Source organism: Podospora pseudoanserina, chromosome 6 (assembly GCF_035222485.1).
Source record: "Podospora pseudoanserina strain CBS 124.78 chromosome 6, whole genome shotgun sequence".
Lineage (NCBI taxonomy): Eukaryota > Fungi > Ascomycota > Sordariomycetes > Sordariales > Podosporaceae > Podospora > Podospora pseudoanserina.
Genome location: NC_085925.1, coordinates 2,656,695 through 2,682,950, shown reverse-complemented (window position 1 = coordinate 2,682,950; position 26,256 = coordinate 2,656,695). Strand labels below are relative to the sequence as shown.

Genomic DNA, 26,256 nt, shown 5'->3' with positions numbered 1-26,256 from the left:
CATAGATATTTCTTCATCAGCGCAAAGAGCCCACGCCGGCCCACACACCCCCGCAACCCCCAACAAAGTTCAACCACCATGGCCTTCATGCTCACAAACTCCCCCTACCTCCTCTCCCAAATCTCCCTCGCCAGCTTCGTCCCCCACCTCACCCAACCCCACCAAGACGCCAAGCGACCCTACCACCCCGTCCCCGAATCCGCCTTCACGATCCAACCCGACGCGCTCTTCTCCGCCGAGCTCGACGCCAGCTCCAAAACCTTCCTCGACGTCCTCGCCACCAAGTTCGCGTCCTTTTCTGTGTCGTACAGCAAGTCGACTGTTCTCCGCATCCTGGCCGACACGGGCAAGATCTACTCCCTCAACAAACCGGACGAGCTCTTCCAGTCCATCGTTTTTGGTCCCGAGACCGGGGGGGAGATGCAGCGGTGGTTGGAGAACTGCCGGGTGAGGCGGTTGTCGCCGCAGTTCATAACTGGTTTCAGGACGTTTGAGAATGCTACTGTTGAGAGGGAGGAGGGGGGGTCGGGGGTTGGGGTTCAGGGGGGGGTTGCGATGCCGGTTGGGGCTGTCGGGGGAGATTTGCTTGGGTTGACGGATGTTGAGGTCAAGGGGGGGAGGGAGGTGAGGAAAGGGGTGAGGACTACGGTGAGGAATGAGGGGGAGAGGATATATGCTATTGCTTATCGGAAGGTGAAGATTAGGGAGTTTTGGGGGGGGAGCGCGAGGCCGGAGTTGGGGGTTAGTAATCGGTGGAAGGCAGTTGTTGAGGGGGTTGGTGGGAGGCGGGGTGAGGAGGAGGAGGGAGAGAGGGAGGTGTACCTTGGGGCTGGGCTGGCGGAGGGTACGGGGCAGGGGGCTGAGGCGCTTTTTGAGGCGAAGAGTGTGGATGGGGAGAGGGTTGTTTTTGGGTGGGCTTGTGAGTCTGATGTGTCGTCGGATGAGGATGATAGTGATTCTTGAATAGGGTCGTTGGGATGACGAGAGCGGGACTTGAGGGTATGTGGAGAAATAGCTCAGATATATAAGGTAAGGACATGGTTGTGGGAACGCCAGATTGTAAGGCCTAGGCCCCGATATGAATGAATGGACACCAAGCCAACAAATGTCTCTCATCGCCCGTGGTGGCGCTGCGATACTCCAACATGCTCTGATGCAACGCCTGTGCCACACCAATATCACCCGCAGAGGTTAGTTTGGCATAAAATCTCTTTGCCACATCCCCAGCCGCCTTGTCATTAGCACCCCACATTGTCCCAATTACATGCTGAAAGCCCAAAGCTTGGAATGTGTTTCCGAGGTGGATCGCCTCATCGGCCAGCTTGCCTTCTGTTTGCTGCGCTGTCGAGCATGCAGACAGATAGGCTACCGCCGCCTGCTCTGTATCAACCTCTTCAAGTTGAGCCACGGTGAGCATCGCGGCCTTCCCGTCCTTGATCAGAAGAAGTCCGCTTCTCGACGGGTCGGAACTAAAGGAGGCCCCATGACAGGCAAAGTGGACAAAAGAGCAGGTGGGAATCTCCTTGAGGACGAGCTCGGGATCTGGATGCTCGAGATGTAGCATGTCCTGTCCAAAAACGCTTCGAATCACATTCTCTTCGTGCCTCGTATCCAGTTTGCAATGCGGCGGAGGGTTCTTTTGCATTGTCACCAGAAGCATGCTCCTCTTAGGCTGTGCGTTGACAGATGTGGCAGCCTGCCTCGCGTATCGGAGAGCTTTGAGTGATGAGATGTAGGATGAGATGACATGGCTAAGTGTGTTTTCAGTGGAGTTGAAGCCATGGCTTCCGGCTGCGTGGAGAGGCGCTCTCCCAGCCAGTCCGCTGGTAATCCACCAAACTCGCTTCGAATCCCCCAGATGAGCCCTCAGCTCATCCAGAATTGGACGTGCTGCGACATTCCAAAGCCAATACAGTGCTTCACTACCCTCGTCTCCTGGCTCATCTTCGCACTCATCTGCAACTACGACGTTGCGTCTTGATCCGTTTCCAAGCTTCTCAAAGACAACAACCTTCTTGTCCAGTTCTTCATATTTGAGATGTTTGAGTTGGACAGACTTGATCTCATCAGGAGTGATGATGATGGCGTCGCTTCGTCGGTATGTGACATTGATAACCACAATGGGCCCCTCTTGAGCCAGCTCTTTGACCATCTCTTCAGATAGGGGCAACTGGAAGGTTTCAAACCCCTTCAACTTTCGTATCTCTCCCTCCATTTGTGAAAGTTGTTGGAGCAGCTCTTCCTGCTGCGTTTCGACAGGTCGCGGTCTGGTCAATGCGCTGGGGGAAGGTCGACTAACTGCAGCCAGCCTCTTTCTCAGATTCTCGTAGCTATCGGCAAGCCCCTTGTCTCTCTGCTGAAGCTGAATCATGTCTGTCTTGAGACTCATGGAGAGCCCAGAAATGATGCAACGGCCGGCCTCCAAAAACATCAAGGCGTCGAAGGGGCTTTTGTCGGCTTCTAGGGTGACTGAGGCGGCCAATGTAGAGAGGCCGGATACTTGAGACAACGTAGCCCTGAGGTCTTCGGCAGAGAGAATTTGCGGGTGAAGGGTCGGCAAGAGGGAGATTCCGGTCTGCAAGAGCTGGTGTGCTTCGGTTACTTCACCCTTCTCCAGATGTAGTCGAGCCCCTTGAATTGTCGCAGGCAAACGCAACAGAAGTGGCGCCGAGGCTAGGTTGGCCACATAGCAAAAGTGCTTCCTTGCCTCCAGCACGAGCATTTCATCTTCTTCGGGTTGGTCGTCTCCATTCAAGAGCCATTTGCTCAGAAGCATCTTGCCAACATTCATATAACGCTCGCCTCGGGCTGGGTCCAGTTCCGGTGTTGCTTCAGCGGCCTCTCGGCCGTATCTCAAGGCTTCGTCCAGCTTTTCCATTGCCTGCCGTTTATTCTTACAGCCTTTCAAGATCTGGTGTTGAGTTTCGAGGATGTGAGCCAAGTAGGTAAGAATTCGGTGACGTGCTGGATGCCCATCCGAGGTCAGTGTCAGGGCCTGTTGAAGAAGCCCAATACCTTCCTCGGCACACCGAAGATCTCCGGTTACACTCGATTTGAGGGCGAACCATGGTGCAATCAAAGTGAGCGTATGGGACTTTTCGTGTCTGAGAAGTGCATTGGAACTTGGGTCTATTGGCTGCAGAGTACGGACGGCCTCTCGACCCAGCTGGATTGCCTCCTCTAAAGCTTGCAACGCTTCCCGAGATTTGGTTTCAATGTATCTTTGACATTTGGTTACCAGCATGTTGCCGAGAGCCGTCAGCTTCCCAGCCTTCTCCGCAACGTCCTTCGACGCTTCATGTTTCACAGCCAACCGGGAGATCTGAAGAGCGTGCTCAAGTACATTGAACTGAAGGGTTTGTTGGAAGCGTTGCTGAAGAATCCCGGCACAATTTGTGTATTCCATGGTTGCAGCTTCAGGCGGAATGATGTCGATGGACCGATAACCAAGCTTCAGAGCTTCCTCCATGATGGCAGGCTCGTCAGAAACGAACATGCACTTGTGGAACAGAGCCACGCTGAATCTAGATAGGAACTGCGCGTGGTAGGTTGGACTGAGCTTGTTTGCTGTAGAAGAATGTTTTCGAAAGAATTCCACGGCTTCGGAAACGTGCTCCTGTGTAGGCAGCATCACGACCCGATCCATCAGGTAAATGCTCAATTTTGCAACGGCTAGAGCACTCCACCGTGCAGTTCCGGCCTCCTCAAAGTTGAGTGCCACAATGCAGTTGTCTATGGCAGCTTTGATGCTGTCAAAACTTCCAGTTGCTTGAAAGTGAGCGTAGCGACTGTTGGCAACACTCTCATAGACCGCGCTCTTGTCAGAATCAGGGCCATTGGGCCCATCAAGTTGCAAATGGCAGAGAGCAGCGTCGCTTGTTTCGAGCGCTTTTTGGAGAGAAGCACTGTCCATAGTTTTGGCAAAGTGCAACTGCCATGTGAGACTCTCCTGGCTCAGGAGATAAGCCATGCTAGGAGAGTCGTGTGGCTGCCTCGTAGAGAAGAGCTCTTGAAAACGTTCAAGAACATACTCTATGTCTTGCAGGGTCATGGAATTTGAGAGATTTTCCCAAAAAGCATCCATCTCTTCTAATGGTTGGTTGGTGGTCTTGGAGAAACAATGTGTGCCGATGCTCAGATCAAACTATCAAAGCTGGAGGCAGAAAGGCCGCTGCTGGGGTAAATTTCGTCTCGAGCTCAGACAGAAAGTTGCCAAAACTGGGATCGAAAACTCTGGAGGATGGGATGACAGACTCGCGTAACTCGGATCCAAAAAATGACTGTTCCGGGTCAGTCATGAAATTCTGCATGTCCGACCTTGCAGTTCAGCTTGGGCAGCCAGCATATGCTCAACTACCGCCTGATCTACTCGTATCTTATGCCAAGCTCAGTTTCTTGCTGTTTTACTCTTGGAATTATCAACAAAATTCCAATGTATGCTATCGGAAACTTTAGTAGATGTGTGGGGTGTTCGCCCTGCTTTTCATCTTGGTCATGGGCACTCCATCTTTTCACTTTCGTGAGTCTGTGGCCGATAGTTATCAGATGTAACACTTTTCCATTGATCTCTGGCAGGTACTTTGCGACTTGGTTAGGCAGAAAGGACACCCACTAAACATTGACAGGTCGAATATCTAACGAGTCCTGACTCGCCAAGGCCATATGTCAATGTCTTGGCTGGCCTTTTCCAAAACATCTCTTTTGACCAATGCAAGGGCACAGTTCTGGCATATGTGTGGCCCTCGGTATTTATTTGGCGCAGCTCTATCGATTTTACCTTAGAGAGAGGATCTAGACTCTTCGGCCAAAAAAAAGTATCAGGTATGCATGCAGTTCATCAAATCATGAAGTTCTTCTACCCAGTGTCAGAGTTACATTGGAAGTTACATGTAGGGATATGTAAGGTGACCGTCGTTCATCTAACGGTTGGATGTTTTCTTCTGCCGCCGATGCCGCGTGGAATATCAATGGCAAAATGATCACATTGGTACGTACCTTCTGTATTTCCCAAGGTAACTTGACACCAACAATTTGGTGACGTGTCTTGCACTGGTTACCTGACCCGTACATACTGTTCGAGGCTGGGAAAAGACATCCACTGTCTTGAGAATTCCCACCTCTCCGAACGCTTACTGACTTGGATATAAGCTCATGCTCCCTGCCACACAATCTACCCGGTGATCAGTTTCATCAATACACTCGTTGACCTGCCAGGCCCAAAATTACCAACCTCACTCAAGACACAAGACCGGAAGCTTTCAGTCCCAGCAACAATGGCCGTCGCACCTGAGAAGATATTTGCCGTGTTGATTGGCATCAACAACTACCACGGGCAGTACAAAAATCTATACGGTTGTGTTAAGGATGTAGAGATCATCGATACACTCCTCACAACCACCCTCCGCGTTCCAGCCGGCAATGTTCATACCCTCACGTCCCCTCATGGGTCAACACCGGAAACTTTGCCGACCAAAACCAATGTCTTTGCCCTGATTGAGGAGGTCGCCGGAAGAGCGGTTGCGAGCGGCCCTGGTGCCCTTTTCTTCCTGCACTACTCTGGCCACGGCATGCGCACCAAAACAATCTACCATAAGCCAGAGAATGGTGGTTTGAAGTCTGAAGGTGCCTACGATGAGGGGTTGTGCACTCTGGGAGAGCCCCTAATGGATGTTGAGCTTTCCAATGTTTTGGATGGGCTGAATGAGCTGGGTCTCACGGTATTTGTGTCCCTCGACTGTTGTCATTCAGGAGGCGCCGATCGGGACAGCTTGTATTCAGGCTCTGGTGGTGGACATGATGCTTTGGATGGTCATGATGCCGCCGGACTTGAGAGTGTTAGCATTCGGTGTCCTTTTCCCGATTCGGACTCAGATGATGAGATTGATTCTGGCACTGAAGTGGGCCGTGGTAATGACGATGGCCGCAACGTGATAGTACAGGAGAGCTGGCTGTATCGCAACCGGAGGCACAATCTGCTCGCAGCCTGTCAGCCAAGTGAATTCGCATATGAAACTGGTGGAAGGGGGACAATGACATACCATCTCGACAAAACCGTGACGGCGCTGAAAGATTCCATCATCCCAATCACCTACGATATGCTCATCACTCACCTTGTATCCAAGTCCGGCATCCGCAACAACATTTTCCCTCAACAACCCATGCTTCTCGGAAACCGCAACCGCCTGGCTTTTGGCACAAATACCAAGTCGGCTCTTACAGGCGTGATGCAGGGCAATGTCACAAAGACAGAGAAAGAAGTGGGATTCACTCTTGTCACTATCAGCAGGGGTGGTTCCCATGGGGTCGAGGTTGGGGACCGCTTCGCCCTCTACAGACCGGATCAGTTCACCTTCGGCTTACTTAACCCTGACGAGGAGCGAGCTGCCGAAGCTATCATTCTCGAGGTCACCAACATGACGGCTGCTGCGCGAGTTCCGACCACATCTAACCTTGCCAATATTCCCAAGGTTGGTTGGTTCGCCGTTTTGGTCCAACGCAACCATCGCCCCGTAATCTACGTTGACACAGTCAATCTTTCTGATCAAGCAGCTACTCGTCTCCAAAACTCCTGGAGAGAATTGCCGGAAGACCTATTGCGCCCCACGGCTGACTTGAGACTACACTCTGATCCGGATATTGTCCCAGAAGTCACTTGTCCTGACACCTTTTACGTCAAGCCCTCTGAGGATGGGACAAATCTTGTGGTCCACAACAACAACACAGAGATAATGGAGAATGTCCCCAGCCTCGACCATAACGACGACAGCATCGCTAGAACACTCTCCCTCATCGTTCAACACCTCTCCCCTTACCAGCGTCTCACCAACCTCGCCGCCCGTGAAGATTCCACAAATCCGTGGAACCCTAGGTACGAATTCGAGATAAAACGGATCCACGATGTCAACAGGTCCAACAGCCCCACGCTTCCCGCCAAGGTGCAGTACGGGGTCGTCTTCAAAAACACCGAACCCCGCCCTACCCGGATACTAAACCAGGAAGAGGAAGCCCTCACCCAATTCATTACCATCTTCAACCTTGATCCAACCTATGGCATAACACAGATCTTCCCTGACGAAGGCGCCGACAGCTTCGAAGTCTACCCCAGAGAGGCCATCGACCCCAAGTTGAAGCTCAACATCACAGTCCCCCCACAGCTCCAAGCCGCCTCCCAACAACCAGGCTTCCAAATGCACGACAAGATTATAGTTCTCATCTCGAGCAAGGCGACAAACTTCCGGCATTACTCCCAGCCAGACCTTCACGCCTGGCTGCATCCGGAGGATGCCCGCGAGGACGTATTCTTCAAGAAGATCACCCCGAAAGGTCAGAACAACATGCCTTCGCGGCAGGCCACGAGAGCAGAAGAAGAAGAGGTACAGAACTTGCGATCTCTGGATGAGTTCAAGGTTGCGACGTGGGATATTATCACTACGCATGAGGACTTGTACCCTCAGGTCGAGACCAACACCGGCAACCACACCCAACATCAACCACCCTCTCGTGTTGTCCCTGTCGCCCAGCCGATGGTCGAGGCACATGCCTGAAAACCCTCCACCGACATGAATGACACAACAACCCAACCCACACTTTGTTCCCACCCGATGGCATTTCACACATTCTTTCATGTACCTCCTTTTTCAGAGCCTCAGCGACACGCATACCCACATTCTCTCTCTGCTTCCCTTCTTCCCTTTCAAAAGAGATAGCACATCAAGTACAGATATATAGCATCGATTACATAGCAATTCCTGATCAGGTGGTGTGCAATGAGAGAACCTATATGGAGCCCCCTATTGATCTTACCAAACCACCCCCCCTGAATATAGGATTTAACTATTTTATAAAGTATAATTATCAAGGGTTGAAAGGTATTTAATAGGCTTCAGAAATAGTTGAAAGATATTAAAACAATGATAATTAGGAGGCCTTAAAAGATATGTAAAAAGGCTTAAAAGATAGTTTAAGAGCTTTGAAATAGAGTTTGAAGGCTATGAAAAATAATTCAAGGGCCTTTGAAGATAAAATAAACGCTTATTATTTTTCTCTTAAGGCTTTTTACTATATTATAGCAAAGGTAAGTAAATAGGTAGGGAGGGGGGTATTGATAAGATAAATAAGGGACTCCGTAAAGGTTCTCTCCCTTTACACATGCCAACCACATTTTCTCCCCATTCAAACATCAATCTCACACTCACTCAAATCATCACTATCACCCTCAAACACACACAAAATTGACACGTAACTGTCTATTTTTTTTTCTCCCCCCCTTCTCCCTCCCCCTCCCCAATCCCATAAAACACCCCAAACTAGCTAGACAAAACAAGACATTGAAAAAGTCCAACAATCCCTACACCATAACTATGTACAACACATTACATCAAAAACCCTGCCTACACAAGCCATGCTCCTAACAACAACCTCCTCCCAAATTCCCTTCCCATCTCGACTTTTTTTTCCCGCTCGCTTTCCCCTAAAATCAATCTATGTTTCAAACTCCCACATAAATTTACCCAAGTCTCATCCTCGTTTTCTTCCTCCTCCCTTCCTCGAGATACCCCCCACGGGGTTTACTCCGCCCCGGTAGTGACACCCCTTTCTTCTCCACAACAGCCTCAGCAGAAGCAGTCGACTCCTAAGCCAACCCGCCCCTAAAACCAAAACCTCCCATCACACTCCCCCCCATCCCCCCCTGCGCCGCCGCCGCTACAAGCCCATCGACCCTCCTCTTGACGGTAGCCAACTCCCCCCTCAACTGCGCAGCCTCGTCTCTCAACTTCTTATCCGCCTCCGTCCTCGCCCCCGCAGACTGAAACTGCCTGAGCAACGCATCCACCCGTCCCAACAGCTCACTAACCCAAACCCCAACCCCCCCAGCATCAGCTGAATTCCTCCCCCCCCTCATCTGAATCGAAGTCACCCAATCCTCCACAACAGCAACAACCCAGCCAGCCACATTCTTCCTCTTCCTCCCCACAAAAGGAACCTCCTGCGCATCCAGCACCCCCTCCAACACCTGCACAATAAGCGCATGCGGGACATGAAGCTGCTGAAACAGCGCCATCGGCCAGTTGGGGCTCTCCAAATCCTGGTTGTACTCAATCGCATAACCGCACACCATCGGGATGACCTTGTCGACGGGGAAGACGAGACTGTCCAGCGAGGCGCGGTGAGCAATAATCTGCACGTTCTGCGCTACACACTCCCACGGCCTCGGCGGCTCAGCCTCGGGGATCTGATCCCGCAGCTCGGCAGGTACCCCATTCCCGTCGCGCTTGTTCCACAGCTCCGCCTTGATCTCCGTCTCGTTGTGGACCTGGTGGATGAGGTTGCTCCACGTCTCCTCGATGACGCGGTGGTTTTGGAAGTCGGCAAGGTGGAAGATCAAGAGGCTGAGGTCGTAGTACCCGGCTTGGTCAATGTAGTCATTGTAGAGCTAGAAAACACAACGTTAGCAAAACAAGTCCTTGTTGGTAAACGAAAGGGACTCGAATGTACCTCGTTCACGCTGAGGATCGGCCCGTTCAAATGGTCATTGACCTCGGCCTTCCTGCTGTTGTCTATCCGGCCGTCTGCAAGCAATCTCTGTAGCAAATCATCCTGGATGTGCGCCATCTCGAGCATTTCAGACACCTCATGGTTCAACATTTGTTGCTGCTGACGGCTCACGCCAGCAGTGTTGACACTGGCATTCGCCTTGGCCAAACCAAGCAGCTTGATGCGGTGTTTGATGGGGATGGCCATGTCCGACTTGGCAATGTTGGCTTGGACTTGGGCCGCTTGGAAGAAGAAGTTGCGGTGAGTATACCACCGGCAGAGGAGGTCAGCATGAGTGTAATTCTGCTCAGAGAGCTGCCGAAGGTAAGCCTCAACGTGTGGCGAGTCAATGGCAAGTAGCCTATCAATCCAGCCCTTGGAGATGTACCACTCGTACAGGTCAATGTGAAACACTTGATCATCCGAGTTGTTAACCACATCGTAGGCCTCTTTCCTCTTGGTGGCAGCGACCGTTTGACGCCCATCAATCGTCTCAGGCTCCGTGGAGAGGTAACCCTCGAGCGCGTCAAGAACCTGCTGAATCAGGATGTAGCAGTTCTTCCGGGCATTGTACGCCCTCTCACGAACATCACCCGCCGGCCTGTTGTCCATCACCCATGTCAATGCAGTGTTGCCCCGGTCCTTTTCCTTGGCAACCACCAAGCACAGCTGAATAGCACCGGCGTAGTACTTGAGCTCGATGTACTGGTTAACAGCCCTCTCGAGGTTGTCGGCAGAAAGACTGCCAGCGACCTCCTGAAAGAGTCTCAAACTCTCGGCCAGCAGCAGACGAGCGGCGCTGGCATTAGCAACCTGGTCACTCGCGCGCTGCAACTGCTCTTGGGCCTTGAAGATGACCACATCGTCAGGCGAGCAGAAGCTCCCGCAACGTCTCCTTAGGCCATCAGCGACCGTATCCACATTGGCGCCATTAGCGATATTGCGGTTGACAATTGCTTTGACCAACACCTTTGCGAGGTCTTTTCCGGGCTTCTGGGAGAACAGGTGCTCATAGGTAAGCTGAGAGAGCCTTTGTTGGTCGGCAGGTTCGAGCCGACCATAGATATCCGCAACTCTCTCGCTAAAAAGCATAGTGACGAAGGAAATGCCCTCCGTCACACTCTTCATGAGCTGACGCATGCCGTGGAAAGCCTGGTGTTCCTTTTGCGCAGCAATCTCGTCGTTTCTGTTTGTCAGAGTACCGGGAGGGCCAGAGAGGCCTTGGATCGTGCCCTTGTTGGTCTCCAAAAAATTCTCCAGACGGTCGACCTGTTCCTGAACCTGCACCAGTTTCTTGACGTCTACGGTCGAGGTCACCTCCTTGCCGTCCTTGGCAATCGTGACGACCTTGGTTTTCCAGAGTGTCCTGACAAGGCGGGTAAAGTACAGCACCAACGCATCGTGACGGGACGATAACCTAACAGAATCCTGAGGGGCCATGCGCCCGTCTGACTCCGCCACTCTGGCTTGGCCACCGTATTCCACAAATACCAAGCGGGCAAGGTTTGCAAGGCTGGTGTCCGAGGATCGCCCAATACCCGTCCGCGAGTCGTTGCCTTGACCACACGCTACTGCCAGCGCCGCCGAGCAGGTTTCCACTCTCCCGTACTGAGCAAGAAAGTGGCGAACCTCCAGCTCTAGCACGTCGTCGCCCTGACCTTGGACAGATCTGAGGGCAGTCGCAAGCATATCCACCACCCTTCTCCGGCGAATGATGTGTACGCCAGTGTTTGTGAGAATCGCAAACTCCCCGGGAGCCTGGTCGAACTGAACAGCGAGCTCATTGCCGAAGCCTAGAGGCTGACTGTTTGCCGAGAAAGGCTTGGTCGTCAAACCGATCTCAATGGTTCGGTTGCCAGCGCCGAGGTCGATCCACGTGCCCTGCTCAAAGTATTTCAGCGCCGAGGTAGGCTGTGTCAACTTGATCCGGCCCGTATCGGGAGCCGAGATAAAAAGCCTGTCCGAAGCAGCGGTCCTGTCACGGACGACGTCAAAGAAGTAACCTGGAGGGAAGCGCATACCCATTGCGCTAATTTCAAGAAGCTGCGATGTCTTGTCTAGTACCGTCTCGATAGGTTGGAGTCTGTGATCCCTAGTCCGTTGGTACTCCTCCCTGGGAGGGAACTTGATAAACTGCAGCTGCATACTTTGAGGAGGAAGGGTGGATGACCCGCCGCCGATGGTGTATGAAGCAGCGCTCGTGGCGCTGAGAAGAAGGCGACAGCCAGTATCGGTGAGAGCCATGAGATGGAGTTTCGACGTCTCGGTGGCGGTGATGGGACTGAGTGACACAATGGTAGTCCTGTCGGTGAAGAGAGGTGATGGGGCTGCCAAGTGGGCAAAGTCGCGGAGGATGCTGGTCTTGTCCTTCTCAATCACCTTGGTGAGCTTTTCGGGGCCCTCCATGTGATAGGTTCGGATGGTCGACCGGTCAGATAGCGAGTACACAAGGTTTCGAGTATCGTCAACATAGAGACCCACGAGGTGTTCGTGTGGCCGGGGGCCAAATGGCAAGTTGGTCAGTGGTACAACAGAGGACCAGCCGGGATGGGTATGGTTGACTTTGCTGCATCTGCTAGAGAACCATCTCTCTTCTTGCTGGTAAACAATTTCGTGGATGTCGGTGTCCGTTTCGCCACCGACAAAGATGCGCCCATTGGCGGTTCCGACGATGTAACTGACATCACTGCCACCACGGTGCACAGCCATCTTGGTCTGGTAGAGCGTGACCTTCTTGGCTCCCGACGCGTTGGTCTCGGCCGCCACACCAACAAGAACAACATCAGTTGTTGTGGAGATGACGAGAATATGTGTAATGGTCTTGACGAACACGCCTGGCTTTGGCGCAACGAGGGCAACGGCGGTGATGGTGGTGGTCAATTCCTCGTACCCGATAAGTTCTGGCGTGGGATGCGTGTAGTCCCAGAGGAAGAGCGAACTATCGATGGAGGCCCAGGCATATCCGAGCTCCGGGAAGAGGCCTAGTTTCGTGAAGACCTCCCCCCCATTAAGGAAGTCGAAGATCTGGTCAGGAATTTGGTACATATGGGTCTTTTGAAAAGGCGCCCATGGCCTGTCCGGCGGATGGATGTCATACTCGGAGGAAGCGCCGGCTATTTCAAGGTCTGTCAGTGTCTGATAATCGGAAGCTCGTAGAGATGATACACACGTCGGCAGTATGAGTCCAGGTCAGGATAGCTTTCATCGTTGAGGAGATTTGAGTTGACAACATGACCAGCCGTTTCGATCAGAGGGACGTCTGCGCGGGCAACAGTCGGTGCCGGAAGCTGGCCTGTCACGAGAGCCTGAGTGCCGGGGCCAACTGGGTTCGCGGGTGGGAGTGCCATAGGTGGTGGCACACCATTCCCAGGGTTGTTGGTAAAGAGTTGTCGTCGCGTGGTGTTTGGCGCAGGAGTGTTAATGTAAGCGCCGGGGATGGGGCGCATGGGCGTTGAGGGCTCCATTGTCGGGGTATCGAGCAAATATAATAGCAGACAATCTCATCCCAGGTCGCGGGGGTCCTTTGAGCTGTTCGTGAAAGGCAATTGAAGGTCGAGAGATGAAAGGTCTCTCTCGGTTCTCCTGCGGCTCTTGACCTCTGCTTGGCCCTGCGACAGCCAGTTGAACGAACACCAACACCAAACCAAGCCCTTTCTATCCCCGGCTGATGCAATCAACAGCTGTTTCGTAGAGATGCCGTGTTTCGTATCGCGATTATAGCTCAAATAGATGCTTCCAGGGCTGTCGGGAAGCTCGCCGTGGTATTGTTCGGTTGCAAGGGACGGTGGTCACGATGAATGGGCGCCTTCGCAGTCAGTGGCAGGAAACAAGAAAGAGGCTGGCCGTAAACAATTTTTGGAGAGCAAGGATCATTGGCAGCGACCTGAATGGCACGGACACGCGAACGCGCTGCATGGGACGGTAGAAGGCACTAAGCCTTATTGGGAGCAGCCCTCTCTGTCACCGCCTTCAAAGTTCAGGCTCTCAACCGGCACGCACAGACCACATCCACCACGTCACTGTCACCTCTTGCTCCAAGAGCTTGTTTTGTTGTTGACATTGGTGTTAGAACAGCAACTGGAGACCAACTGACCCATTGTCATTCACAAATAGCACAGAAACAGATAGAGAACCAATGGTTATACCATTTCTATGCAGATCCAAAAACTCGACAACCAATCGAAGTCATTACAACAGTCTACAAACTAAAGCATCGGCTGATCATGTACCCCGCCAAATCGACGCTTTTTCCATGAATACCATTGCCACCCTATTTTTCTTCCTTTCCTAACCCATCCATGCCTTCATTACTCTTACATTATCCCCAAGGCAACCCTTTACTGCTTCTTGGCCTCACGGGCAGCCTTCCGGAGGGCACGGTTGCGGATGTCAACGTGCATCTTCCTGTTCTGCCAGATGGTGAAAGCGCTGGTGTTGCCAACAGTGCTGTCAATGATCCACTTGAACACGTTGTGGCTCCACCAGGGGGTATAGGTGTTGGGAAAGTTCTCGTTGCTGTCGAGACCAATCTTGCCAAGGGCAGCCTTGACAAACTGCTTGGGGCCAGGGATGAGGAGGCTGGTGCGGCGAACCTTGCTCATGGCAGTGGTGACGAGGTAAGAGATGACAAACTGAACATCAACGCCATGGGGGGCAAGCTCCGAGGCGAGAGAAGAGCTCCAGTGCTGGAGGAAAGCCTTGCTGCCGCTGTAGGTGGCGAGGTAGGGGGTGGGCATGGTGCCGGCGAAGGAGCCCATGGTGAGAATGAGACCCTTCTTGCGCGCAGCGAGGATGGGAGCAACGACCTTGGTGGTCTTGAGAGTGCCGAGGCAGTTGATGGTGACAATGTTCTGGAGCTCGGTCTTCTCGGTATCGAGGAAGGATACGGGGATGCTGTGGGACTGGCCGACGTTGTTGATCAAGATACCGACATCAAGACCAGCAATCAGCTTGGCCAGGCGCTCGTAGTCCTCATCGTTGTCCTGGGAGAAATCCATGGCGAGAACCTTGGTCTCGAGACCGGACCACTTCAAACGCAACTCCTTGGCGAGAGCATCGAGCTTAGACTGGGTGCGGGAGACGAGGACGAGGTTGAAGCCCTTGGAGGCGAGCTGAGAGGCGAACTCCTTGCCGAGACCATCAGACGCACCGGTGACAACGGCCCAGGTGCCCTTCTTGCCATACTTGCGAAGCTGTTCCGAAATTGAGAGGTTAGCATGCTTCTGGTGTAATTTTGTCCAATGGTGAAGCCACCTACGTTGGGACCGCTGAGGATGAATGAGTTCAAGAGGAGGCGGACGAAGCTGAGAGCGCCCCTCAGAACGTAGAGAGCGCCGAGAGCAGCAAAGGTGTACTGGAGTGGCTGAGGGACAGCATTCCAGAAGTGGAGAGCCTTCTCCAGGAGCTGGGTTATTTGCGAAGCCATGTGTCTGATCGCCGTGCGTATTCCGAGATAGCGATGTCCCTGGATGTAGTGGTGTCTTGTCCTGAAATAAGGTTGAAAGGGTCCGGATGGCTCGGGCTTGGAGACGAGAAACGCGCTTCCCCCAAAAAATGTTGGGGGTCCCGCCAGGGAAATTTTTGTGACCACCCACCGTCCATCCCGCTGCGGGGCCGCCGCCGAGCTTCGGCCAATGGCGATTGCCTCCAAAGGAGACCCCTGACAGTGGAAACACGTCCCCTAGCTTGGGCCTGAGCTGAGCAGTGTCTTGGCACACCTCAGATGGTGTTCAATTCATTGGACGACTTTTGAGGCTGTTGGTCCAATCTTAAGATTGCTGGCTGGAAGACGACACGGTCACTGAACAACATCACCGTTCCTTGCCTAGTCAATCGACATTCTATCACCTCAATCGCCAAAATGGACCAACTCAAAGCATTCCTCCCCTCGGGAGAAAAGGGCATCCTCCCCTATTACCTGTGGTTCGTAAGTCGCACCTGCCGGGAACCCTCGGACCAACACGGCATCAACACTAACATCAATCCTCCTTCTAGATCTCCATCGTGTCCATGGGCAACGCTCTCCAAAACTACGTAACCCTCCACTACACCCGGCGCATCTACAACGGCCGCTTCGTCCCGAACCACGCGCTGCCCCCAGCCACGGGCAAGCACAGCCCCGAGGACAGCACCAACATCCTCAAGCCCGCCTCCGGCAAGGACGCCGAGAAGGCCAAGGACCAGGTCACTCCCCTGGCCGCTCGTGTCTTTGGCACCTACACCTTCGTCGCTGGCATCATCCGGCTCTACGCCAGCTACCAACCCGAGAACTACGCTCTGTACCAGATGGGCATCCTCACCCACGTCATTGCCGCCGTTCACTTCACCTCTGAGATGCTCATCTTCAAGACCATCCGGTTCAGCGGGCCTCAAATCTTCCCCTTCCTCGCTGCCTACGGCGGTACCACTTGGATGCTGCTCCAGTACAGCAACTACGTTGTCTAAGTGAGCTGAAAGGGGGTCAGGAGTATTTGTGTTAAAAAAGGTTGTATAATACAACACGGAAACGAGCATCCCCTCGTGTTTATAGGGACTCCGTAATCAGGCGTCTAGCAGCTGTCTAATATCAATAATACCACCTGTTGTTGCCTTTCTCACTGCAGCGACTTGCGGTACAACTCCCCTCCACAATCCCTCAACTTCGCAGCCGCCTGCTCCGGCGTAATGTCCCTCTGCGGCTCAGCCATAAGCTCATACCCAACCAAAAACTTCTTCACCGTGGCCGACCTCAGCAACGGAGGGTAAAAGTGCATGTGGAACCAGCTCATCTCCGCCTCCTCTTCCGTGCAATCCAGCGGCGCCTGATGAATGCCAGAACCTATTGTTGAGATGTCAACAGACCCATCCCCTACACACTCACCATCAGGGTAGGAAAACTTACTGTAAGGAAAATTCGTCTCAAACAAATTATCGTACCTCCTCGCGACCTCTTGCACCGCCTGCGCAAACTCCAACCGTTCCTTATCATCCAGATCCACCAGCGCCCTCACATGACGCTTGGAAATGATGAGCACCTCAAACGGCCACAGAGCCCACCACGGGCAGACAACAACAAAGGAGTCATTTTCCCAGACTAGTCTCTCCTTCTTCTCTAGCTCAAGCTTGACGTAATCGCCTAGCAGATGCCGGCCTGTGTCGGACTTGTATTTCCTCATATTAACCAACTCCTTCCCTGGTTCTTCAGGGAGGGTGCTGGTAGTCCAGATCTGGCAGTGAGGATGAGGGTTTGAGCAGCCCATGGCAGCGCCTTTGTTCTCAAATATTTGCATGTTCTTGAGCTGGTGCTTTGGGGGGGTCACTTCGCCGTCTGGGTTCTCTGGGATAGTGGAGAGGACATAGGCGGCTTGGCCATTGAGAGGGTGGGAGGGGGAGAGGTGGGAGGCGTAGATACGTGTCCATGTGTTAATTACGGGGACAATTTCCTCGGGGGTCATATCAGCGAGGGTGGCGTCGTGTTTGGCGGAGAAAGTGAGGACGTAGCACCTGCCGGTGACGGGACGGGCTTGGAGGAGGAGGGAGGCAACATCGTCCTTGTTGGTTTCCGGATGGTAGTCTTGCTGGGTTTCCTTGACGGCGGAGTAGTCGTTGACAAAGGCGAATGTGTTTTTGTAGCGGGGGTTGCTGTCTCCTTGGGCACGTTTGTTGCCGGGGCAGAGGTAGCACTTGGGGTCGTACGAGGGGAGGGTATTCTTGGAGGGGGTTTCTTGTGCTCCTCTACAGGAACCGTGAGTTGATTGGCCGTCAGGTGTATGAAGAGGTTTCACTTACTGCCATGGCCTCTTAGTCCGGTGAGGGGAGACCAGCAGCCATGATCCGGTGAGGGGGTTGTACCGCCGGTGGGAGATATCGTTGAGCACTTCGTCTGGCATCTTTTAAAGAGGTGACTGTGAATCTCGATGAGGTGAGGTTGATGGAAAGGAATAAGATGCAGTCGAAGCACTACTAATATGCAGGGTCTGCGATGAGAAGAAGCGGCGTTTGCATTGGGTTGTTCTCACAGCATCTTGCAGCAAATAACCCCGCGCCCACACTGCTGGGTCACACTTGCCAGTTTGGCGACAGCACGAGGCGGGGTCACTGGATGAGATCGAATTTTCAGATTCGCAGATTCGGCGCTGTTCCGGCGGTATTAATTAGTGCCGCACTTGTGTGCCATTGAGTTTTCAATTTCCGGGAATCATGTTCTGTTGCAAAGAGCTCTACGGGAAAAGCTGCTCATGCCTTACTCCCCATCATGTCAAGGTCCTGCCTGAGTTACGAAGCATGTGATCATATCAAATTTATACCAGATCGCTGGTCAAGCGACAATGCCGCCGTACTCCCAACCTACACTCTCGTAATTGTGTATAACGTAAAGATTAACCAGGGCGAACAGCTCTGAAGCAACAACTCGTTCGACGATGTGCGGCTAGCAATGGGTTAGGGTTGTGACATCATCCGCCGACAGCTCGGGGAAGGGACAGGCCGAAGCGATGCACAGACCAGGCCGGCTGACACATTCCAAGGCCGGCTGATCCTCGGCAGCTTCTCCGCAAAGGCCCGTGTCCCCAAAGTGGCATCGCGCAGCTGCCTTGTCCAGGATTGACCCTCGATCGCAACATCAATGTCCATCACCACACGCGCCCATTCCATCAAATTCGGATCCCTCACCACCAAGAATCATCAAAAATACGCGTCGCCTCCATCTCTTTCCTGTATGCGCAATCACATTCCCGCTTTCCCGTGGGTTTTCCGCGTGCCTTTTGGCAGTTTTAGGCGTGCTTGATTCATCGATTGTCTTTGCTTGGCCCCTGTCCAATAGTTGTCGCTCCACCAAAAGACAGCTCTCCATCCGCATCCGCATCATTTCGCGCCCACGCCCGCGCCAGCCCGTCTCGTCACACTCACAATGGGTGTCATTCGCAAAAAGATTGCTGCCAGAGGCGGCGAGGGCGGTGTCAAGTATGTTTGCGACGTTTGCTCTGCAGACATCACTTCTACTGTAAGTTATCCAGCTGCCGTTACTACCCCGCGATGGCCGGCTCGAGTCGCATCTCGTCTCCTGTCGGAGCAACTGTGGGGTCGACAACACAACCGTCGAGCATCCCCAAGCTAACAGCTTTCCCGGCAGGTCCGGATACGATGCGCACACAGCGCTTGCAATGAGTACGATCTTTGTGTACAATGCTTCGCCAATGGCTCCTCCAGCGGTTCCCACCAGCCTGCCACCCACCCCTTCCGAGTTATCGAACAGAATTCCTTCCCCATATTTGATCGCGAATGGGGCGCCGACGAGGAACTGCTACTCCTAGAAGGAGCCGAGATATATGGCTTAGGGTCCTGGGCCGACATTGCCGATCATATTGGTGGCTACCGTAGCAAGGATGAGGTTCGCGACCACTATTACAAGGTGTACATCGAGTCCGAAAACTTTCCGCTTCCGAAACGATGCAGCCCTCACGATATGGAACTGGCAAACGAGATTTCGAGAGAAGAGTTCCAGTCTCGCAAGAAGCGCAGGATCGAAGAGCGACGAGAGGCTGCAAAGAATGCCCCAGCTCTGCAACCAAAGACGAAACCGACGGCTAGTGTGCCGTCTTGTCACGAAATCCAGGGGTACATGCCCGGTCGATTGGAGTTCGAGACAGAATATGCCAACGAGGCCGAAGAAGCAGTACAACTTATGCAATTCGACCCAGGCGATGGCATCAACCCACGCACCGGCGAGCTCGAGCCAGAGATGGAGCTCAAGCTCACAGTTATGGAAATCTACAACTGCAGGTTAACACAGAGAGCCGAACGGAAGAAGGTCATCTTCGAACACAATCTTTTGGATTACCGAGAAAACAGCAAAATAGAAAAGAAGCGGTCCAAGGAAGAGAGAGACCTGATCAACAAGGCGAAGCCGTTCGCGCGCATGATGAACCGGGAAGATTTCGAGAATTTTTGTCAGGGGCTGATTGACGAACTCAACCTACGGCAAGCCATTGCTCAGTTGCAAGAATGGCGAAGCATGCGCATTGGTGACCTCAAGAGCGGCGAGAAGTACGAGCAGGAGAAGGCATTGCGGATTCAGAAGTCGATACCTATGGGATCCATGGACCGAGACCGCCTAGCAGCAAACCAACGTGGCAAGAACCAGCCACCACCGGAACCACCAAGCGGCGCCGCCCTGCTGGTTGCGCCAGAGCTTCCCATCCGGTCGGCAGCGTCAGTCGGAGGCACAAATGGCGATGCGGTGAATGGCGGGATCAAGATCGAGGGCAAGGAGAACCAGGTCAACGGGAACCACATCAACGGAGGCAGCATGGTGGTTGCCAATGGCACGCCAGCGAAACAGAAGTTTGTGGCGCAACCGATTCCAGGCATCCAGCCATTGCCGTTATCGCAAGACAACGCGCCTGATCTCCATCTTTTGACACCGGAGGAAGCGAAGCTCTGCGAGACGTTGCGCTTGCAGCCGAAGCCTTATCTGATGATCAAGGAGCAGATTTTGAAGGAGGCCGTCAAGAGCAACGGCAGCTTGAAGAAGAAGCAGGCCAAGGAAATCTGCAGGCTGGATACACAAAAGGGAGGGCGCATCTTTGACTTTATGGTGAATGCTGGATGGGTCATCAAGGCTTGACCTCTCCTTATTTGTGGGAATGTATATGACATCTTTATCCTTTTCGTTCCTATGTTAGGGCTGGAGTACTCTGGCGTTTTTGGTTATGAGCGGGATACCACATTGGGCGGACAGTGCGTTTTGGGTGGGATTGTTGAGACTATTCTGTACTTTATTCATGCGATCGCAGATGGCATGCAATTGAAGATGTTTTCTGGTATCGTTCTGGATCATTTTGGAAATGCGCTTCGGTGTGGCGGACGGGATGAGTGATGACAATGCGGCCAAGCCCTTCCTCTCGGACCAACTCGCACCCGCCCGACGCGACAGCCCCGAGGGCAGCAATGGATGGATGGGTGGTCACGCATGATGAGGGGGAATATCATTGGTTGCGGGTTCTGTCTCAGGGTATTTAAACCATTCTTTTTTGTTCCTCATCCTGTTCTCCTCTTTTCTTTTTCCCTTTCTCTCTGTGCCGTGGTTCTCGTGAGATCACACTTGTCGGTCGGCTTCAGCTGTATTGTCTTGTTCGCTTGCTACCCTCTCCATTGCTTGCTCTACCTCTCAGTGTCTGCTCCATCCTTTGCTCATCTTCTTTGTGTTGTACGCAATTGACCTTGACAGTATTGCAGCGTTTTTGTCGTTGTCGCCGCTGTCAACCCAAGCAAAATGGCCGATCACTCTTCCAACACTGTTTACTTGGTCACTGGGGCGAATAGGGGTATTTACTTACCCCTTTTTCTTTGCTGACACTGCCATCTTGGCACATCCCAACCCCGCGTCATCTCCCTCATCTGCCTTTTGCATTAACCCTTTACCACTGCCCCCTTCCATAACACTTTCACAGTCTCTTTATAGCTCCTCATACCTTTTTCTGTTCGCCCCCAGTATTTGTCACCCACCACCCACCCACCAATATCAAGCACCACCCAACTAACTAACCTTCCTCCTTTTATCAGGGATCGGCCTCGCCATCGTCAAACTCCTCTCCGCCCGTCCCAAAACAACCATCATCGCCACAACCCGCTCCTTTTCCACTCCCTCCCCCTTCGATGCTACAACCCTCCACCATGCCACCAGCTGCGTCATCCCTATTCTTCTCGACGACGCAAAAGATGAGATATCATCATCTACCCTACCCTCCCGCCTCCAACCCCTCGGCATCACCCACATCAACACCCTCATCGCAAACGCCGGTTCGGCCACAGGTTTTAAATCAGTCTTTGACACGACAGAGGAAGAGTACCTCGCTGACCTTAATGTCAACACCCTCGGCCCAATCAGATTGTTCAAAGCACTATGGCCGCTGTTGGAGAAGGAAGGAGGGAAATTTGTCGTGATTGGGAGTTCGGTGGGGAGTATAGGGGGTTTGGTGACACCGGAGGGGGAGGTGGAGGGGGGGATGTTGGTTTGTGGAGGGTATGGGTTGAGTAAATGTGGGGTGGGGTGGTGGGTGATGAAGTTGAGGGCGGAACTTAAGATGCAGCAAAAGGGGGTGGTGGTTGGGGTCGTTCATCCGGGGTGAGTTTTCTGTCAAGTGTTGGGAGTGGGAATGGAGATGCTGATGATGAGTACCTACCTAGGTGGGTGAAAACGGAGATGGGACAGGGGCTGGCGGATGCGGTTGGGTTTGAGGCGGGGCCGCCTTTGGGGGTGGGGGAGAGTGCGAGGGGGGTTGTTGAGCAGGTATGTTACCCTTAGTATCATAGTTGGAGAAGTGCTGACATCAAGGTAGATTGACAAGCTGACGATGGAAAATTCGGGGCAGTTTTGGAGGTGGGATGGGGGTGTTTTGCCTTGGTAGTAAGCTCCAGGCGTTTATACTGGAGATAAGTTGGAAATATCCAGTTCCAAGCGCTTGGTGTTGTGCTCGGGCGACTGTTGAGACTCTTGGTTGCTCGTCAGGGGTTCAGGGGTAGCCCACTAACAGATCCTCGCGCACACTCCACCGAAATCTGTTAGTGCAGGTTGCCCATCGTTGAGACGTTTTCCGTTGCATGTGGAAGTGTCCAACATTCGACTGTGGTCCGTTGGCCTAATAAAAGATGCCATTGATTATCTAAAGTGTTGGGTTCGGTGTTGGTGCTGTGCTCGGCCTGCATCCCTTTACCCGGGCTGCACTATCAACCCGTGTCCGACAGCTATGTTTACCCATCGGGCATACAACTCCGGGGACTCGGTGCCAACAACATCAGACGAAAAAAAGGCCCGGCCGGCGTTGGACATTGGATGCCAACCGTCAAACGGGCCCGGGTCAAAAGCTTGTCAACGGGCGACCAAGGATTGATTGGCAAGCCATCAATTGGAAGATCACTCATGCATGTGGCTGCGAAACCAGGTCTCACATCCAAGGCGTGCCACCCTATCAATCCTGGGGATCTGCACGTGTTCCGTGGCCCAGTTGACATCATCGTCACTGTCTGGCGAGGCGCTCGCTCAGGGTGGTATGGCGGTTAGCCACTGATGCCACTGAATGACGACGACCCTTTGCGCAGCTGCACGGCGAAGGGGGATTCTATCTAGAGATAGAGTGATAGACTACGGGGGAAACTGGGGGGAAAGACGGATGATACGCCTATCGCTAGATGCAGATTGCAGATGCAGCTGCACAGGAGAGGAGCTGAAGAGTGGAGTGAAGTCACGGAGCTATGAGCGGGATAGGTGGGGGAGAATACGAGGGGAGGGGAGGAGAAGTGAGGAGGAAAGAGGAGGCTAGCAATGGTATGATTTTGAGTACATACGAACAGAATAAACATGACGCCAACAGCACGATAAAAGAGTTGAGTTGTTGTAGAAGATATAAAAGTAAAGTCTTGCGATCAGTGGTTTCACGATTGAACTGCCCAAAACGAAGCGAACCCCACAGTTTTGGGCGGGCAGGGGTCAACGGTTCGGTTACCGGGCCAGAAGCCCAGAACCCCAAGCTGGTGGCGCAGAAACCCCACCACCTCAACCCCCCCAGTCTGCGGCCTGCACCTGCCCCCTCTGGTGCAAGCAAGTTTTTGCGCCGGTGTCCCTTGTGCGTCGCTGGGCGTCAAAGGGTCCTCCGTTCCATCATCCCAATCTCTGTTCTCGACCTTCCTGTGTCTTGGTGTCTTTGCGATTTCTTGCATTTTTCGCAGTGTTGATTTGGTTGTTTCAGTCCCTGAAGCTGCTTTGTGTTTTTTGTTTTTTTTTTTGGTGTGGAGAGCTCCATCTCACTCCCCCCCTGTCGAACAAGGTCGTCGTCATTGCACCAGCAACCAGGAGCGAGACTCGACAGACACCCAGCGCGCGATATCGCCTGCTCTCGCACAACCATCGTCTCAACCTGTTCCCACACCCCGAATCATTCCCCTACGAACACCTTACTTGGCCCGTTCTAGTTCCCTGTGTTGTCAATCGTTTGTATTCCGAGAGCAAATACGAAAAGTTCATGCCGCTTCCTCCATCGCACCTGATAACGCAAACCACCTTTGCGAAACCTCTCTTCCAACCGTAATAGCTGCGCCTCAGACCAGAGACTGCTCGAGAGACCAGCGATAGAAGAACCCTCGGTATTCGAACCAGGTCAGCGACGGTCGAGTCGCTTGTTGCGCCAACGACCAGCGCAACCCACACCATGGAGCATGCAGCACAGGCGATCGACCATGTGCAACAACTCTACATCCGCGCCGGCGGCGGCGCCGGGCCACCCGCCTCCGAGAGACCACCCGTGTTCAAGGCGATCGGCATAGGCCTCGCCATTGGCTCCGGCGCCTTCATCGGTACCTCGTTCGTGCTCAAAAAGGTCGGCCTGCTTCGCGCCAACGAAAAGTACAACGAGGTGGCTGGCGAGGGATATGGGTATCTCAAGAACTTTTACTGGTGGGCGGGCATGGTCCTGATGATCTTGGGCGAGGGACTCAATTTCGCTGCGTACGCCTTCACCGATGCCATTCTGGTCACCCCTCTGGGAGCCCTGTCGGTCGTCATCACCACCATCTTGTCGGCCATTTTCTTGAAGGAGCGCTTGAGCATGGTCGGCAAGGTTGCTTGTTTTCTGTGTATCGTTGGGTCGGTTGTCATCGTCATGAATGCACCGCAAACATCGGCTGTTAAGGACATCCAGGACATGCAAGGCTTCGTCGTACATCCGCTGTTTTTGAGTTATGCGGGCGTCATTATCGTCGGCAGCGCTATTGTCGCATTTTGGCTGGGACCAAAGTATGGCGCCAAGAATATGATGGTGTACATTTCCATCTGCAGTTGGATCGGCGGACTGAGCGTTGTGGCGACGCAGGGCCTGGGAGCCGCCATCATCGCCCAGGCGGGAGGAAAGCCTCAGTTCAACCAGTGGTTTTTGTATGTGTTGTTGGTTTTCGTTATTGCTACGCTCTTGACCGAGATTATTTACCTCAACGTGAGTGCCTCCCTTATATACCCCCTTTTCCAACGACACCGACGGGGCTTTGGTGAAATCCTTTGCAAATCCTTCTTGCCACCCCTGGACCCGACGGGAGTTTTGACACCTTTATGCAGAAAGCGCTCAATTTATTCAACGCCGCCTTGGTTACCCCCACCTATTATGTCTACTTTACCAGTACCACCATTATCACCTCGGCAATCCTGTTTAGAGGTTTCAATGGCACACCGACATCGATTATCACCGTGGTGATGGGATTCTTGGTTATTTGCTCGGGGGTTGTTCTCCTGCAGCTGTCCAAGTCCGCCAAGGACGTCCCAGACACTGCCGTCTTTGCCGGTGACCTCGACCAAATCCAGACCATTGCCGAGCAGCCCCAGCCCGAAACCGAGCCCAAGGCGGACGCCATTAGAGGCACCGCTGCCATTGTCAGGCGCCTGTCATCCGCGAGACAAAAGATGGAATTGGAGGAGCTCAAACGATTGCACGAGGAGAAGATTCAAGAGAGTCTTGCCCCTGTCAGCGAAAATGGAGCTCCTCTCTACGAATGGGACGGTCTACGAAGAAGGCGCACCGGAACCTTCAGCAGTCACCGCACTCGTCCCGGCACCGGTGTTGGTGCCTCCCCCGCGCCCTCTGGCGCCCCCTTTCTCGCTCCTCCTACACCTCACCCTCCACTCGGCTGGTCACACTTCCCCACCGAGGAGGAACTCGCCGAGGCGAGTAGACCTGTCTCGCCTGCCCTCTCTAGCATAATGGGCACGATCCGCAGCCGCGCCCGGTCTGCCCTCCTCCCAGGGCACCCCGACTACAAGCCCAGCAACAACCCCTCCACCACAAAGGTGCAAAGCCCAATGCACCCCGTCCAGTTGACCTCGATAGCAGTGCCAGGTCAGGACAATCCCGCTTCTTCCAACAACCCATCAGATGATTTTCTGCACCCACTGGGAGCAGCAAGACAAACCAGATCAGGGACGACAGCTAGCGCCTCGAGTTCCAAACGGCGGGTCCAGTTCCCGGAATACAACGAGGGCGAACACCCCCTCCCATCACCACCCACCCCCCCGCCTCACTCTGCAAAGCGCCAGTTTTCCTTTCAAAACATTTTCAAACGCAACCAAGCCCAGTCCATCGACGGGGCGTTGGAGAGTGGCGGCAGCCCGCAGAGAAGCGGGCTCAACTCGAGGGGGTACTCGTCCCCTCAGGTGCGCATCACGGGCGCGACGGAGGAGGAGAGGTTAGGGCTGGTTAAGCCCCATCCTTTGGCCGCCAAGTCGATGCCTGCTCTGCAGATTCAGCGGTTTTCCGAAGAGGAGGAAGAGGAGGACAGCGAGGATGAGCAGCAGCATGTTCAGGAGAAGAGACCTTTTGTTGGGGGGGATGGGGGTGATAGGAAGGCGAGGGAGTATGGGCATAGTATTACGCAGGGGTATACTAATGTTTCCCCTCCGAGGAAGAAGACGGAAAAAGATGTGGAAAAGGATGAGCTGAAGGCTTATGAGGAGAGGAGGCAGAGGTTTAAGGAGCGGAGGAGTATGGAGGGGGAGAAGGAGAGGCCGAGGGAGAGGAGTGGGAGTGGGAGTGGGAGTGGGAGTGGGAGTGGGGGGAGTAGTTCTGGGTCAGGGAGTGATAAGAAGGGGAGGAGGAGAGGGAGGGCGGATAGTAAACCGCCACCGCAGCCGCATAATCATAAGAGGACGGGGACGGGAGGGGGAAGTGGGGAGTTTATTTGAGGCTCTGGGGCATGCCGAAAGTG

The 26,256-nt window shown here is 53.5% G+C and overlaps 10 protein-coding genes across 10 annotated transcripts; 6 read left to right on the top strand and 4 right to left on the bottom strand.

The window, feature by feature from the left end:
- Nucleotides 1-78: 78 nt before the first annotated feature.
- Nucleotides 79-963, top strand: QC764_606615 (uncharacterized protein; the record flags this gene model as incomplete). The annotated part of the gene is made up of 1 exon (XM_062949162.1): nucleotides 79-963. The coding sequence occupies one exon, from the start codon at nucleotides 79-81 to the stop codon at nucleotides 961-963; it is 885 nt and encodes a 294-aa protein (XP_062797819.1).
- A 103-nt stretch (nucleotides 964-1,066) lies between these two features.
- Nucleotides 1,067-4,084, bottom strand: QC764_606610 (uncharacterized protein; the record flags this gene model as incomplete). The annotated part of the gene is made up of 1 exon (XM_062949161.1): nucleotides 1,067-4,084. The coding sequence occupies one exon, from the start codon at nucleotides 4,082-4,084 to the stop codon at nucleotides 1,067-1,069; it is 3,018 nt and encodes a 1,005-aa protein (XP_062797818.1).
- Nucleotides 4,085-4,889: 805 nt separating this feature from the next.
- QC764_606600 (uncharacterized protein) lies at nucleotides 4,890-7,544 on the top strand (the record flags this gene model as incomplete). The annotated part of the gene is made up of 2 exons (XM_062949160.1): nucleotides 4,890-4,987; nucleotides 5,241-7,544. Exons 1-2 carry the CDS (start codon nucleotides 4,931-4,933, stop codon nucleotides 7,542-7,544), a joined length of 2,361 nt encoding a protein of 786 aa, XP_062797817.1. The 5' UTR covers nucleotides 4,890-4,930.
- A 755-nt stretch (nucleotides 7,545-8,299) lies between these two features.
- QC764_606590 (uncharacterized protein) lies at nucleotides 8,300-13,402 on the bottom strand. The gene is made up of 3 exons (XM_062949159.1): nucleotides 12,704-13,402; nucleotides 9,496-12,647; nucleotides 8,300-9,433 (listed from the first exon to the last, which is right to left on the bottom strand). The coding sequence occupies exons 1-3, from the start codon at nucleotides 12,996-12,998 to the stop codon at nucleotides 8,633-8,635; spliced, it is 4,248 nt and encodes a 1,415-aa protein (XP_062797816.1). The 5' UTR covers nucleotides 12,999-13,402; the 3' UTR covers nucleotides 8,300-8,632.
- A 196-nt stretch (nucleotides 13,403-13,598) lies between these two features.
- On the bottom strand, nucleotides 13,599-14,959 carry QC764_606580 (uncharacterized protein; the record flags this gene model as incomplete). Its single annotated transcript, XM_062949158.1, has 2 exons — nucleotides 13,599-14,726; nucleotides 14,792-14,959. The coding sequence occupies 2 exons, from the start codon at nucleotides 14,957-14,959 to the stop codon at nucleotides 13,872-13,874; spliced, it is 1,023 nt and encodes a 340-aa protein (XP_062797815.1). The 3' UTR covers nucleotides 13,599-13,871.
- Nucleotides 14,960-15,129: 170 nt separating this feature from the next.
- On the top strand, nucleotides 15,130-16,077 carry ERG28 (ergosterol biosynthesis protein). Its single transcript, XM_062949157.1, has 2 exons — nucleotides 15,130-15,460; nucleotides 15,529-16,077. Exons 1-2 carry the CDS (start codon nucleotides 15,395-15,397, stop codon nucleotides 15,976-15,978), a joined length of 516 nt encoding a protein of 171 aa, XP_062797814.1. The 5' UTR covers nucleotides 15,130-15,394; the 3' UTR covers nucleotides 15,979-16,077.
- A 50-nt stretch (nucleotides 16,078-16,127) lies between these two features.
- On the bottom strand, nucleotides 16,128-17,720 carry GAL7 (galactose-1-phosphate uridyl transferase; the record flags this gene model as incomplete). The annotated part of the gene is made up of 3 exons (XM_062949156.1): nucleotides 17,302-17,720; nucleotides 16,415-17,247; nucleotides 16,128-16,351 (listed from the first exon to the last, which is right to left on the bottom strand). Exons 1-3 carry the CDS (start codon nucleotides 17,400-17,402, stop codon nucleotides 16,128-16,130), a joined length of 1,158 nt encoding a protein of 385 aa, XP_062797813.1. The 5' UTR covers nucleotides 17,403-17,720.
- A 148-nt stretch (nucleotides 17,721-17,868) lies between these two features.
- Nucleotides 17,869-20,137, top strand: ADA2 (Transcriptional adapter ada2; the record flags this gene model as incomplete). Its single annotated transcript, XM_062949155.1, has 2 exons — nucleotides 17,869-18,514; nucleotides 18,644-20,137. The coding sequence occupies exons 1-2, from the start codon at nucleotides 18,422-18,424 to the stop codon at nucleotides 20,135-20,137; spliced, it is 1,587 nt and encodes a 528-aa protein (XP_062797812.1). The 5' UTR covers nucleotides 17,869-18,421.
- A 648-nt stretch (nucleotides 20,138-20,785) lies between these two features.
- On the top strand, nucleotides 20,786-21,641 carry QC764_606540 (uncharacterized protein; the record flags this gene model as incomplete). The annotated part of the gene is made up of 2 exons (XM_062949154.1): nucleotides 20,786-20,837; nucleotides 21,076-21,641. 2 exons carry the CDS (start codon nucleotides 20,786-20,788, stop codon nucleotides 21,639-21,641), a joined length of 618 nt encoding a protein of 205 aa, XP_062797811.1.
- A 2,076-nt stretch (nucleotides 21,642-23,717) lies between these two features.
- On the top strand, nucleotides 23,718-26,233 carry QC764_606530 (uncharacterized protein; the record flags this gene model as incomplete). Its single annotated transcript, XM_062949153.1, has 2 exons — nucleotides 23,718-24,497; nucleotides 24,617-26,233. The coding sequence occupies 2 exons, from the start codon at nucleotides 23,718-23,720 to the stop codon at nucleotides 26,231-26,233; spliced, it is 2,397 nt and encodes a 798-aa protein (XP_062797810.1).
- Nucleotides 26,234-26,256: the final 23 nt, after the last annotated feature.